The sequence below is a fragment of the Pelophylax lessonae genome (genome assembly GCF_965119305.1).
Source record: "Pelophylax lessonae genome assembly, chromosome: 7".
NCBI lineage: Eukaryota > Metazoa > Chordata > Amphibia > Anura > Ranidae > Pelophylax > Pelophylax lessonae.
The window spans coordinates 213,928,322-213,943,606 of NC_138774.1; the positions used below are offsets into that span (position 1 = coordinate 213,928,322).

Here is a 15,285-nt window from a genome sequence, read left to right on the forward strand (position 1 = left end):
CCCCTCTATACATGATCCCCTGTGTATAACACTCCCCGCTCCATACCTGATCCTCTGTGTATACCACCCCCCTTCCATACATGATCCCCTGTGTATACCACCCCCCCCCCATACATGATCCCCTGTGTATACCACCCCCTCTATACCTGATCCCCTGGGTATAACACTCCCCCCTCCATACCTGATCCCCTGTGTATACCCCCCCCCCTCCATACATGATCCCCTGTGTATACCACCCCCCCCCTCCATACATGATCCCCTGTGTATACCACCCCCTCTATACCTGATCCCCTGTGTATACCACCCCCTTCCATACCTGATCCCCCTGTGTATACCACCCCCCTCCATACATGATCTCCTGTATATAACACCTCCCCTCCATACCTGATCCCATGTGTATACCACCCCCCCTCCATACCTGATCCCCTGTATATAACACCTCCCCTCCATACCTGATCTCCTGTGTATAGCACCCCCCCCCCTCCATACCTGATCCCCTGTGTATACCACCCCCCCTCCATACCTGATCCCCTGTATATAACACCTCCCCTCCATACCTGATCTCCTGTGTATAGCACCCCTCCTCCATACCTGATCCCCTGTGTATACCACCCCCCCTCCATACCTGATCCCCCTGTATATAACACCTCCCCTCTATACCTGATCCCCCGTATATAACGCCCCCCCCCATACCTGACCCCCTGTGTATACCACCCCCTCCATACATGATCCCCTGTATATAACACCTCCCCTCCATACCTGATCCCCTGTGTATACCACCCCCCCCTCCATACCTGATCCCCTGTATATAACACCTCCCCTCCATACCTGATCCCCTGTGTATAGCACCCCCCCTCCATACCTGATCTCCTGTGTATAGCACCCCCCCTCCATACCTGATCCCCTGTGTATACCACCCCCCCTCCATACCTGATCCCCTGTATATAACACCTCCCCTCTATACCTGATCCCCCGTATATAACACCCCCCCCATACCTGATCCCCCGTATATAACACCCCCCCCCCCATACCTGACTCCCTGTGTATACCACCCCCCTCCATACATGATCCCCTGTATATAACACCTCCCCTCCATACCTGATCTGTGTATAGCACCCCCCCCTCCATACCTGATCCCCTGTGTATACCACCCCCCCCTCCATACCTGATCCCCTGTATATAACACCCCCCCTCCATACCTGATCCCCTGTATATAACACCCCCCCCCCCCCTCCATACCTGATCCCCTGTATAGAACACCCCCCCTCCATACCTGATCCCCTGTATATAACACCCCCCCTCCATACCTGATCCCCTGTATATAATACCCCCCCTCCATACCTGATCCCCTGTGTATACCACCCCCCTTCCATACCTGATCCCCTGTGTACAACCCCCCTTCCATACCTGATCCCCTGTGTACAACCCCCCCCCCCCATACCTGATCCCATTTGTATAGCACCCCCCCCCCCATACTTATCCCCTGTGTATAACCCCCCCCCATACCTGATGCTCTGTGTTATCCCCCCTTCCATATTTGATCCCCCAACATGTTTTCCCCCCTTCCATAACAAATTCTCTGCATGTTTTCCCCCCTTCCATACCTGATTCCCTGCGTATAACACCCCCCCCTCCATACCTGATCCCCTGTGTATAACACCCCCCCCTCCATACCTGATCCCCTGTGTATAGCACCCCCCCTCCATACATGATCCCCTGTGTATACCACCCCCCCCCCTCCATACATGATCCCCTGTGTATACCACCCCCCCCCCCTCTATACATGATCCCCTGTGTATAACACTCCCCGCTCCATACCTGATCCTCTGTGTATACCACCCCCCTTCCATACATGATCCCCTGTGTATACCACCCCCTCTATACCTGATCCCCTGTGTATACCACCCCCCTCCATACCTGATCCCCTGTGTATACCACCCCCCTCCATACCTGATCCCCTGTGTATACCACCCCCCCCCCCCCCTCCATACATGATCCCCTGTGTATACCACCCCCCCCCCTCTATACATGATCCCCTGTGTATAACACTCCCCGCTCCATACCTGATCCTCTGTGTATACCACCCCCCTTCCATACATGATCCCCTGTGTATACCACCCCCCCCCCCATACATGATCCCCTGTGTATACCACCCCCTCTATACCTGATCCCCTGGGTATAACACTCCCCCCTCCATACCTGATCCCCTGTGTATACCCCCCCCCTCCATACATGATCCCCTGTGTATACCACCCCCCCTCCATACCTGATCCCCTGTGTATACCACCCCCTTCCATACCTGATCCCCTGTGTATACCACCCCCTTCCATACCTGATCCCCCTGTGTATACCACCCCCCTCCATACATGATCCCCTGTATATAACACCTCCCCTCCATACATGATCCCCTGTGTATACCACCCCCCTCCATACCTGATCCCCTGTGTATACCACCCCCCTCCATACCTGATCCCCTGTGTATACCACCCCCCCCCCCTCCATACATGATCCCCTGTGTATACCACCCCCCCCCCTCTATACATGATCCCCTGTGTATAACACTCCCCGCTCCATACCTGATCCTCTGTGTATACCACCCCCCTTCCATACATGATCCCCTGTGTATACCACCCCCCCCCCCCCATACATGATCCCCTGTGTATACCACCCCCTCTATACCTGATCCCCTGGGTATAACACTCCCCCCTCCATACCTGATCCCCTGTGTATACCCCCCCCCCCCTCCATACATGATCCCCTGTGTATACCACCCCCCCCTCCATACATGATCCCCTGTGTATACCACCCCCTCTATACCTGATCCCCTGTGTATACCACCCCCTTCCATACCTGATCCCCCTGTGTATACCACCCCCCTCCATACATGATCCCCTGTATATAACACCTCCCCTCCATACCTGATCCCATGTGTATACCACCCCCCCTCCATACCTGATCCCCTGTATATAACACCTCCCCTCCATACCTGATCTCCTGTGTATAGCACCCCCCCCCCTCCATACCTGATCCCCTGTGTATACCACCCCCCCTCCATACCTGATCCCCTGTATATAACACCTCCCCTCCATACCTGATCTCCTGTGTATAGCACCCCTCCTCCATACCTGATCCCCTGTGTATACCACCCCCCCTCCATACCTGATCCCCCTGTATATAACACCTCCCCTCTATACCTGATCCCCCGTATATAACGCCCCCCCCCATACCTGACCCCCTGTGTATACCACCCCCTCCATACATGATCCCCTGTATATAACACCTCCCCTCCATACCTGATCCCCTGTGTATACCACCCCCCCCTCCATACCTGATCCCCTGTATATAACACCTCCCCTCCATACCTGATCCCCTGTGTATAGCACCCCCCCTCCATACCTGATCTCCTGTGTATAGCACCCCCCCTCCATACCTGATCCCCTGTGTATACCACCCCCCCTCCATACCTGATCCCCTGTATATAACACCTCCCCTCTATACCTGATCCCCCATATATAACACCCCCCCCATACCTGATCCCCCGTATATAACACCCCCCCCCCATACCTGACTCCCTGTGTATACCACCCCCCTCCATACATGATCCCCTGTATATAACACCTCCCCTCCATACCTGATCTGTGTATAGCACCCCCCCCTCCATACCTGATCCCCTGTGTATACCACCCCCCCCTCCATACCTGATCCCCTGTATATAACACCCCCCCCTCCATACCTGATCCCCTGTATATAACACCCCCCCCCCCTCCATACCTGATCCCCTGTATAGAACACCCCCCCTCCATACCTGATCCCCTGTATATAACACCCCCCCTCCATACCTGATCCCCTGTATATAATACCCCCCCTCCATACCTGATCCCCTGTGTATACCACCCCCCTTCCATACCTGATCCCCTGTGTACAACCCCCCTTCCATACCTGATCCCCTGTGTACAACCCCCCCCCCCATACCTGATCCCATTTGTATAGCACCCCCCCCCCCCATACTTATCCCCTGTGTATAACCCCCCCCCATACCTGATGCTCTGTGTTATCCCCCCTTCCATATTTGATCCCCCAACATGTTTTCCCCCCTTCCATAACAAATTCTCTGCATGTTTTCCCCCCTTCCATACCTGATTCCCTGCGTGTTAACCCCCTTATATACCTCATTCCTTACCTGTTATTCCCCCCCTGTCCATGAGACAAAAGAGAGGTTGGCACCTCTCAAGGCAGACCATGTAATGCTCCACCGCTGTAGTAGGAACCAGAGAAGGCTGCTTGTAGAGAGCCGGGTGCCTGCCAAGGTCAATGGCCAAAGGATGAATACACAAAGGTGACGGCACATCCAGCATAAAATCTTTATATTTATTGTAGATCCATTAAAAGCGTGGACATGACATGCACTCACAACTCATGAAACAATTCAGCAGATGCGTTTCACACACCAGTGCTTAGTCATTGCAATGACTAAGTACAGGTGTGTGAAACGCGTCTGCTAAATTGTTTCTTGAGTTGTGAGTGCATGTCATGTCCACGCTTTTAATGGATCTACAATAAATATAAAGATTTTATGCTGGATGTGCCGTTACCTTTGTTTCTCTGTGTACCCCTCCCCCCTATCGATACCGGATTCCCTGCATGTTATCCCCTCTTCCATACCTGATTCCCTGCATGTTATCCCCTCTTCCATACCGGATTCCCTGCATGTTATCCCCTCTTCCATACCTGATTCCCTGCATGTTAACCCCTCTTCCATACCGGATTCCCTGCATGTTATCCCCTCTTCCATACCTGATTCCCTGCATGTTAACCCCTCTTCCATACCGGATTCCCTGCGTGTTATCCCCTCTTCCATACCGTATTCCCTGCATGTTATCCCCTCTTCCATACCTGATTCCCTGCATGTTATCCCATCTTCCATGCATGTTATCCCCTCGTCCATACCGGATTCCCTGCATGTTATCTCCTCTTCCATACTGGATTCCCTGCATGTTATCCCCTCGTCCATACTGGATTCCCTGCATGTTATCCCCTCGTCCATACCGGATTCCCTGAATGTTATCCCCTCATCCGTACCAGATTCCCTTCATGTTATCCCCTCTTCCATACCGGATTCCCTGCATGTTATCCCCTCTTCCGTACCGGATTCCCTGCATGTTATCCCCTCTTCCGTACCGGATTCCCTGCATGTTATCCCCTCTTCCGTACCGGATTCCCTGCATGTTATCCCCTCTTCCGTACCGGATTCCCTGCATGTTATCCCCTCTTCCGTACCGGATTCCCTGCATGTTATCCCCTCTTCCGTACCGGATTCCCTGCATGTTATCCCCTCTTCCGTACCGGATTCCCTGCATGTTATCCCCTCTTCCGTACCGGATTCCCTGCATGTTATCCCCTCTTCTGTACCGGATTCCCTACATGTTATCCCCCTCTTCCTTACCGGATTCCCTGCTGTGTTTCTCTCCCACCCCCCCTCCATCCATACCTGAGCTCCTATGTACCCCCCTTTAATTTTCAATACCTGATTTCCAGTGCATCACTCCTACCCCCTCTGCCCATACCTGATCCCCCTGTCCATCACCCCCACCTATTCCTGGTCCTCGGACCCACCCTCTTCTATACTCTATTTCCAGTGTATCACACCCATTCCTTCCATCCATACTTGATCCCCAGTGTATTACCCCCTCCACCCATGTCTGATCTCCATTGTGTCACCTCCCATACCTAACCTTCTGTGTGCCTGTTCACCCCCCTCCACTCACACCTACTCTCCTTTGCCCCCCCCCCTTTCATACTGTATCTTCTGTATGTTCCTCACTCCTCCCCCATGCCTAATCCTCTGTGTTTTCTTCCTCCCATACCTGATCATCTGTGTATCACCCCCCCCCCCATTCCTGGTCCTCATCAAAAAATGGAACGGTGTACAAACTCACTATCACACATGGAGTAAGGAGCGTGAATAAGCCCTTAAAGTGTATGTAAAGCCAACACTATTTTTTCTTCTAGTTTTGCGTACAATGTTGAAGGGTTAGAACACGTGTCGGGTTTATATTGTAAATATAGCCACCTATAAGAGGACATGCAGCCGCTTGGGGCTATACACAGTGTGGCAAAAATTATACTGCCGCCAAACGAGACCCTTTCAAGTAAATGAGGCGGCGCTGCAGCCACAAGTCAAACACTTGGCACGCAGTCGGGGCTTGGTGTTTATATATAAAATTTCCTTTTGTCTGTTAAACATAGGCATTCAGAAGGTGGCAGTATCACGTTCTGAATGCCTGGCGGCTGCTGTTTCCCACCTTCTAAAAAGTGATCCACCATGGATCACTTTTCAGAGGGGTAGCAAGGGCTGCTGCCTGTGTGAATGAGTCCTAATGACCGCTTCTCATTCCTCCCTTTAATGCATAACATTCACTAATTTTTATTTTCTGTTCCAATTTTTAGGAGCTGTGGGTCAAATATGAGTGATGACTTGGGAATCCTGGAGCCATCATCTCCTTCCTGTTGACTGTTACACTTTTCAACTACTTGGAAACCTGAACATATTTAAGCTGTTATCGGAGGAAAAATTACAAAGCATCCTTAAAGCATGGCTACCCACGTCTTGTAATGTCTGCTATCTGCTATTTCCTTCCAGCAGATTTTTTAGTATTTGAGATCTCTTCAGACATTTCGCAGTAATCCAACAAAATATTGTGTTGATCTTGCGGGCTCGCCCTGTCGACAAAAGAGAAGATGTTTTCGGCTTTAAAGAAACTGGTCGGGTCAGATGTATCGGCCATTAGAGATAAGAATATCCCCGCTGGACTTCAGTCCATGAACCAGGTGCTACAGAGGCGGTTCGCCAAAGGAGTACAATATAATAGTAAGAGGCATATACTGTTTGCTGAACCACATTTCTTTTGTTTTTAAAGTTGAACTCCGAGCAGATCATATGAACATCTTATTCAACTAGTAAAACAAAGAAAAGAGGGCACACCAGCCTGCGCATTACCAAAGTGGTATCTTTAATATTGTATAAAAAGAAGTATACTCACAAACACACTAATGATAAAAGGACATTAAGGTCCAAAAAGCAACCAGGCCACCAGTTCCCTAGCAAGTTGGATGACCTTCCAGATGGCTGTCGTGTTTCGAGGGGATCCCCACTTCCTCAGAGCCAGTCTAAAATGTTACATTGACAGGCTTCAATGCAACATCTCAGACTGGCGCTGAGAAAGAGGGGGACCCTTCTCGAAACACGTCAGACATCTGAAAGGTCCTCAGACTTGCGAGGGAACCTGGTCCCTTTGTGTCTTCTATGGACCGTGATGTGCTTTTATCATTAGTGTGTTTGTGAGTATGCTTCTTTTTATACATTATTAAATATACCACTTTAGTAATGCGCAAGGCTGGTGCGTCCTCTTTTCTATGTTTTACAGTGTTTCCATTGGGTTCCCCCCCCCCCCCCCGACTCAGAGGTCAGCAGAACCTGTGCTTGCTTTGGAACCACCAAGAACCTGTGATACATTCAGCTCCATAACACCACTCAAGCACAGGAGAATATGATTGTACTAAGAACTCAACTAGTGCAAGTACCTGAATGTGTCTTAATATTGCCTTATAGAGGCCCCATTTACACATGCCAATTGGGGCCATTAGCGCTTACATGTTGGAGACCCAGCAGGGGCTCCAGTTGATTAGCTGTGGGTGGAAGCCCCACTAAAAGCACTGGGAGGTTGACAGCTCCTGCAACTAATTGGGCCCACTCCCATTTAATCGCTCATTAATCGGTTAATCTGTGAGTGATCAGTGCTGGATGCAGACTGTCTGTGTCAGGGCTGATCAGTTACATTTAATATCTGGTTGAGCGATTGCATGCGAGCGACGGCGATAGCTGCGGGAGCTGTCAGCCTCCGATTGCTCCTAATGGAACTTTTCGGGAACCCCCACTGGGTTTTCAGGGGTGCCTGGATCACAAGTCTGAATCATCTAAATTATAGATCCTTTGGTAGGTAGCTGCTTTCCTGGAGTTAAGATTCACCTTTATCTATACCAGTTGCCCGCTCTATTTAAATTCATCCATTCACAAATGCTAATTTCATGGCTGCAGTGTTGAACCTTTGGTTTCATAACTGACCTAGAATAATTATACAGAGGGGTACCTTGGCCTTTCCTGGTATGCATGCTTGTTCTGAATTAGTGACTTAATGCCCGTACCCAAGATAAGAAAATCGGAAGTAAAATTTCATCCAACTAATGATCTGCCGATTTTCGGATCAATATTATAGTGTTATCGATAGCCTATTATGGATTTTCAGATGACAAAAACTGGATGTGCAGGCTATAAAAATGTTATCCTATGTGAACACAACGTCTCATTTTCATTTAATCAGTACAGTTTTCATCTGAAAAAAATTGTAAGAGCAAGACTAGGCATGCTTAGAAACAAAAGAACACATACAAAACAATTCAACACATGCATCACTTCTGAAGTTGAATTCTGTCATATGAGAATTTTCATATGAAAGTAACCTCTTTACTCTCGATATGAGACTAGCATGCAACAAAAAACAGACAAAAATTCTTCCAATAATCTGATCGTGTGTACAAGGCTGAAGTCATAATGGAAGGTCACTCTGACAGTCTGGTACAATAGGAAATGCAGTGAGCATATCGCCCAGTGTTCTGGTGATTTATGGAACTTAAAAACAAAAAATACCATGACTATTTCTGAAAGGAAGCATTGGCTATGGATATCTTATGAGTTGCATGTGACTGTGCAGCAATGGAATTCTTTTGACAGCGCACAAAGTCTGTTCTGATTACGAATCTTCCCTGCAGTCATTATAAAAGGCTTAAATAGCGGGAAAAATAGGGGTGTTGTCCATAAACACAAAGTTTTGTGTATATATATATATATATGTGTAAAGAATTTCTTTTTCTGGCACTTAAAAAGTAATAATGGAATCAAAACAGATTCTCCATTTCATTTTTGCTGACCTTTCATGTTGAAAATACAAGTTCCCTGCCTGTCATACTGATCCAGGGCCTTTCTGAGAATATAGATAGGGGAGATTTACTAAAACTGGTGCACACAGAGTCCAGTGCAGCTGTGAATAGTAACCAATTAAAGAGGAAGTAAACCCTCCTCTGACACTTTTACCTATATGTGAGCCTATAATAAGGCTTACCTATAGGTACTGTAAATATCTCCTAAACATGTACCGTTTAGGAGATATTTACCTTACATGCAGCCAGTGACGTCACTGGCGCATGCGCTCTGAAGGAACGGCCGCTGGTGCCGTTTCTTCAGAAATCCGCGCAGTGACTGTTGGCTCACGCGCGCGCGACGTCACCGCGGCTCTGGCCAATCAGATGGGCGGATGCCGCGATCCCGGAAGACGGGCGACTGGACATGTCGCCTGTCATAGAGGTGAGCGGACGGCATGACGGGGGCTCGTTCTAAGGTAAGTATTTCATAATGAGCTAGTATACGGTGCATGCTAGCTCATTATGTGTTTATCTTTCAGCTTGTAAAAAGAAAAAAAAAAATTAACGGAGTATACAACCTCTTTAACTTCTAACTTCAGCTTGTTCATGCCCACGCTCACATTGGTCCGATATGAAATGCGATTTGACATCTCAAATTTCATGTCAAATCGGAGGCAATTGCCGGCAATGGCAGAGGCCAAATCGGTGCGACGCCGACTTTGAGGTGCCGTACCGATTCCCAATAGTAGTTTCTGTACTACTTTTGGCGATTTGGGGGGGGGGGGCTATTTCCATAGACATCTGTGCAGGAACCCACACAGATGTCTGAGAAATTGCTCCCCCTCCAAAGTCAGACTGAAATATCGGCTTGAAATTGTGCGAGTTCAGCTGAACTTGCACTATTTAAAAATGGTTCCCAGTGTGAACATGGGCCAAAAACCTGGAAGCTGATTGTTCCCTATGCACAACTGCACCAGATTCTGTATTCACCAGTTTTAGTAAATCTCACCCTATGAATCACTGGTCCAGTGAAAGTGTGCAGATCAGGATTCTAACTTTTCCTCATCTGCTTGCTTGTTCCAGCCCAGTACTAAAACCATTGGAAAAACATGACGGTGAGACAACTGGTGTTTTTGGAAGGAAATCTGCAATGGTTATGTCTGTATTGCAGGTACCCTTTAAAGCACAAAAAAATTAATTTTCTGCCAGGGCTCTTATATTTTCTCTATTCAGTTTTACCAACTAAAATCTTGAGCTCTTATTTTTGTATGCGGCACAATAAAGCATCAGGCCCCCTGATAAATTGGACCAGAACTCAAAAATTGAAGATTTTATATGTTGTAGAAATGTAGAAAAAGTTAAATTGTGCCTCAGCAGTAACCTAAATGATTTTACCTTTTTTTGTCCTAAATTCCTTCAGCACCGTTACTGTATAAATGATACTGGCAGGGAAGGGGTTGATACTGGGGGTGATCAGGGGGTTAAGTGTGCTCCTAAATTGTGCTTTCTAACTGGGGGGGGGGGAAGCTTTGTGACAGACACACAGAGATCGGTGTTTCAGCTTAGCTGAGACACACAATCTTATTGTGCCTGTCTGACAGGAGAGCCACCTGCTTTGTTTACATAAGCAGGCAGCTCTCCTGTTAGTTTCTCTGAAGATTGCGGGAGGCCGGCAGCGATGGTGCCCGCTCCTCCAGCGGTCTGGCTCCTGCTGTGTCTAATCACAGCGGGAGAGCGTCTCTGGCAGCGCACGCCAAGACCGCATGCCTATAATCACGTAGATCTACGTGATTATGCGCGGCCGAGCAGCCCTGCTGCAGTAAATCTGCGTGGGGCGGTCAGCAAGTGGTTAAAGAAAAAAAATTAAAGACTGTTTTGCCGATTTTCAAACAGAACTGTAATATATTATGTTTGACGGACTCCCTTGTCAAAGGCAGGTCTTGTCATAGGCAGTTATACGGCGGCAGGTTCCCGCGAATTGCCGTACCTTGCCCCCGGGCACCTGCAATCGCTCTCCTTGAAGAGAGAACAGCGGCCTGCTGTTGTAAACACAGCAGACCGTTGTTCTCTCTGGTATCAATGCAGAGCTCCTGTGTTCCTCTTATTTAGGAACACAGGTCTCTGTATTGATTTCAAATGCCCATCCCCCTCCACAGCTAGAAAACACCCCCTAGGCTCACACTCAACCCTTTGATCGCCCCTGGGTTAACCCCTTCCATGCCAGTGTCATTAGTACAGTAACAGTGCCTATTTTTAGCACTGATTACTGTAGTAATGTCACTGGTTCCCTCCCCCCCCCCCCCCCCCCAAAAGTGTCAAAAATGTCAGTTAGGGGTCCGATCTGTCCTCCGCAATTTCACAGTCCCGCTAAAAATCGCAGATCGCTGCCTTTACAGTACTAGTAGTAAAAAAAAAAAAAATGAATAAATAAAATTGACATAAATCTTTCCCCTAGTTTGTAGACGTGGGAACTTTTGCGCAAATCAATCAAAATACGCTTATTCTTTTTTTTTACTAATAAAATGTAGACTACAAATTAGCCTAAAAAGATGAAAAAATTAGATTTTTTGGGTGAAAAATATTTTATTTTTTTTCAGAATTGTCGCTCTCTTTTTGTTTATAGCGCAAAAAATTAAAAGCGCACAGGTGATCAAATACCACCAAAAGAAAGCTCAATTTGTGGGTGGAAGAAAAGGATTTTTTTGGTACAGCGTCGCACGACCACGCAATTGTCCATTGAAGTAGCGCAGTTCCGAATTGCAAAAAAATGGCCTGTTCATTAAGGGGGAAGATCTGCCGGTCCAGAAGTGGTTAAGAACGTTTGTTTGCATTAATGGGGTCAAATCGACTTTTGTTTTCGACAGCACTGATGGGAAAGTAGGAAGGAGCGGAAAAGAAAACTTCTTGGTCAAAGAAAATTTCAGACAGTGTATGTGGTTTTTGTTAAAAAGAAATTACATTCATTTTAAAACTAAATGTTAAAAGCAAGTGAAATTTTCAATGGACATTCTTTCATACAGCGAAATGTACAAAGATTTTTAGAATGAAAAGTCTCGTCCGAAAATCGATACTTGTATGGCCAGCATAAGGCTCGGTACACACCTATGCAGTTTGCTTTTGTCTGTTTCTGCAGTGCTTTTTGCGTTTTGCATTTTTTATGCTTTTCTTTGGCCAATTTGTTGTTGGGCAGATTAAAAAAACGCAAATCGCGCCAAAAACGCACTACATGCTTTTCTGCATCTTTTCCAATTGAAGTTGAAAAAAGTCCTTGACCCTTTCCAAATATGCAGCATCTGAAAAAAGCATAGAGGTGAACGCGTCTCATAGGAAACCATGTTCAATGAACTGAAGTGCGTTTCTGCAGAAAGCACCAAAAAATGCATAGGTGTGAAATGGGGTTAAAAAAAAAATTAAATAAGCCCTTTATAGTACAAAAAGAGCAGATAACCGCTACTATAAGCGAGGTTCATTTATAACAGTGAAACAAATAATATTGCTTATATCACACACACACACAATTTGGTATCGGTAATTGATATCAGGAGTACTTGAGAAAAAGTATCAGTACTTTTACTTCCTCTTCTGGGGTGCCCTGTCGGCGCTTTTTGCTCCTCCTGCCTTAAGAGTGCCCCTATAGCAATCCCCAAAGTATAATATTAAGTTCCCTTATATAGCAAGGTAAATAAAAAAAATAAAAATCTAACTTTAGTATCACTTTAAATTACTTCCTTCTCCTTGCCAGGACTACATGTCCCATGAGGCATTGCTCCTCACACATTCACAAGCTTACTGACATGTATGGATGGTGTACTGAGCTGTATGTGTACTGCACTATGTCTTCTGGCATGTATGGTGTACTGAGCTGTATGTGTGCTGCACTGTGTATACTGACATGTATGGATGGTGTACTGAGCTGTATGTGTGCTGCACTATGTCTTCTGGCATGTATGGTGTACTGAGCTGTATGTGTGCTGCACTGTGTATACTGACATGTATGGATGGTGTACTGAGCTGTATGTGTGCTGCACTGTGTATACTGTGTATACTGACATGTATGGATGGTGTACTGAGCTGTATGTGTGCTGCACTGTGTATACTGTGTATACTGACATGTATGGAGGGTGTACTGAGCTGTATGTGTGCTGCACTGTGTATACCGACATGTATGGAGGGTGTACTGAGCTGTATGTGTGTTGCACTGTGTATACTGACATGTATGGAGGGTGTACTGAGCTGTATGTGTGTTGCACTGTGTATACTGACATGTATGGAGGGTGTACTGAGCTGTATGTGTGCTGCACTGTGTATACCGACATGTATGGAGGGTGTACTGAGCTGTATGTGTGTTGCACTGTGTATACTGACATGTATGGACGGTGTACTGAGCTGTATGTGTGTTGCACTGTGTATACTGACATGTATGGACGGTGTACTGAGCTGTATGTGTGTTGCACTGTGTATACTGACATGTATGGACGGTGTACTGAGCTGTATGTGTGTTGCACTGTGTATACTGACATGTATGGAGGGTGTACTGAGCTGTATGTGTGTTGCACTGTGTATACTGACATGTATGGAGGGTGTACTGAGCTGTATGTGTGTTGCACTGTGTATACTGACATGTATGGAGGGTGTACTGAGCTGTATGTGTGTTGCACTGTGTATACTGACATGTATGGATGGTGTACTGAGCTGTATGTGTGCTGCACTGTGTATACTGTGTATACTGACATGTATGGATGGTGTACTGAGCTGTATGTGTGCTGCACTGTGTATACTGTGTATACTGACATGTATGGATGGTGTACTGAGCTGTATGTGTGCTGCACTGTGTATACTGTGTATACTGACATGTATGGATGGTGTACTGAGCTGTATGTGTGCTGCACTGTGTATACTGTGTATACTGACATGTATGGAGGGTGTACTGAGCTGTATGTGTGCTGCACTGTGTATACCGACATGTATGGAGGGTGTACTGAGCTGTATGTGTGTTGCACTGTGTATACTGACATGTATGGAGGGTGTACTGAGCTGTATGTGTGTTGCACTGTGTATACTGACATGTATGGAGGGTGTACTGAGCTGTATGTGTGCTGCACTGTGTATACCGACATGTATGGAGGGTGTACTGAGCTGTATGTGTGTTGCACTGTGTATACTGACATGTATGGACGGTGTACTGAGCTGTATGTGTGTTGCACTGTGTATACTGACATGTATGGACGGTGTACTGAGCTGTATGTGTGTTGCACTGTGTATACTGACATGTATGGACGGTGTACTGAGCTGTATGTGTGTTGCACTGTGTATACTGACATGTATGGAGGGTGTACTGAGCTGTATGTGTGTTGCACTGTGTATACTGACATGTATGGAGGGTGTACTGAGCTGTATGTGTGTTGCACTGTGTATACTGACATGTATGGAGGGTGTACTGAGCTGTATGTGTGTTGCACTGTGTATACTGACATGTATGGAGGGTGTACTGAGCTGTATGTGTGTTGCACTGTGTATACTGACATGTATGGAGGGTGTACTGAGCTGTATGTGTGCTGCACTGTGTATACCGACATGTATGGAGGGTGTACTGAGCTGTATGTGTGTTGCACTGTGTATACTGACATGTATGGAGGGTGTACTGAGCTGTATGTGTGTTGCACTGTGTATACTGACATGTATGGACGGTGTACTGAGCTGTATGTGTGTTGCACTGTGTATACGGACATGTATGGAGGGTGTACTGAGCTGTATGTGTGTTGCACTGTGTATACTGACATGTATGGAGGGTGTACTGAGCTGTATGTGTGTTGCACTGTGTATACTGACATGTATGGAGGGTGTACTGAGCTGTATGTGTGTTGCACTGTGTATACTGACATGTATGGAGGGTGTACTGAGCTGTATGTGTGCTGCACTGTGTATACCGACATGTATGGAGGGTGTACTGAGCTGTATGTGTGTTGCACTGTGTATACTGACATGTATGGATGGTGTACTGAGCTGTATGTGTGCTGCACTGTGTATACTGACATGTATGGAGGGTGTACTGAGCTGTATGTGTGTTGCACTGTGTATACTGACATGTATGGAGGGTGTACTGAGCTGTATGTGTGCTGCACTGTGTATACCGACATGTATGGAGGGTGTACTGAGCTGTATGTGTGTTGCACTGTGTATACTGACATGTATGGACGGTGTACTGAGCTGTATGTGTGTTGCACTGTGTATACTGACATGTATGGACGGTGTACTGAGCTGTATGTGTGTTGCACTGTGTATACTGACATGTATGGACGGTGTACTGAG

The 15,285-nt window shown here is 47.1% G+C and overlaps 1 protein-coding gene across 2 annotated transcripts in view; it reads left to right on the forward strand.

Annotated features, from left to right (window-relative positions):
- Positions 1-6,686: 6,686 nt before the first annotated feature.
- The window catches only part of RABL6 (RAB, member RAS oncogene family like 6), an 83,827-nt gene continuing 75,228 nt past the window's right edge, over positions 6,687-15,285 (forward strand). For both annotated transcript variants that reach the window (XM_082264422.1, XM_082264423.1), the window contains exon 1: positions 6,687-6,868. In XM_082264422.1, coding sequence (XP_082120548.1) covers positions 6,739-6,868 — 130 coding nt within the window. In that variant the 5' untranslated portion in view covers positions 6,687-6,738. The remainder of the gene's footprint in view (positions 6,869-15,285) is intronic.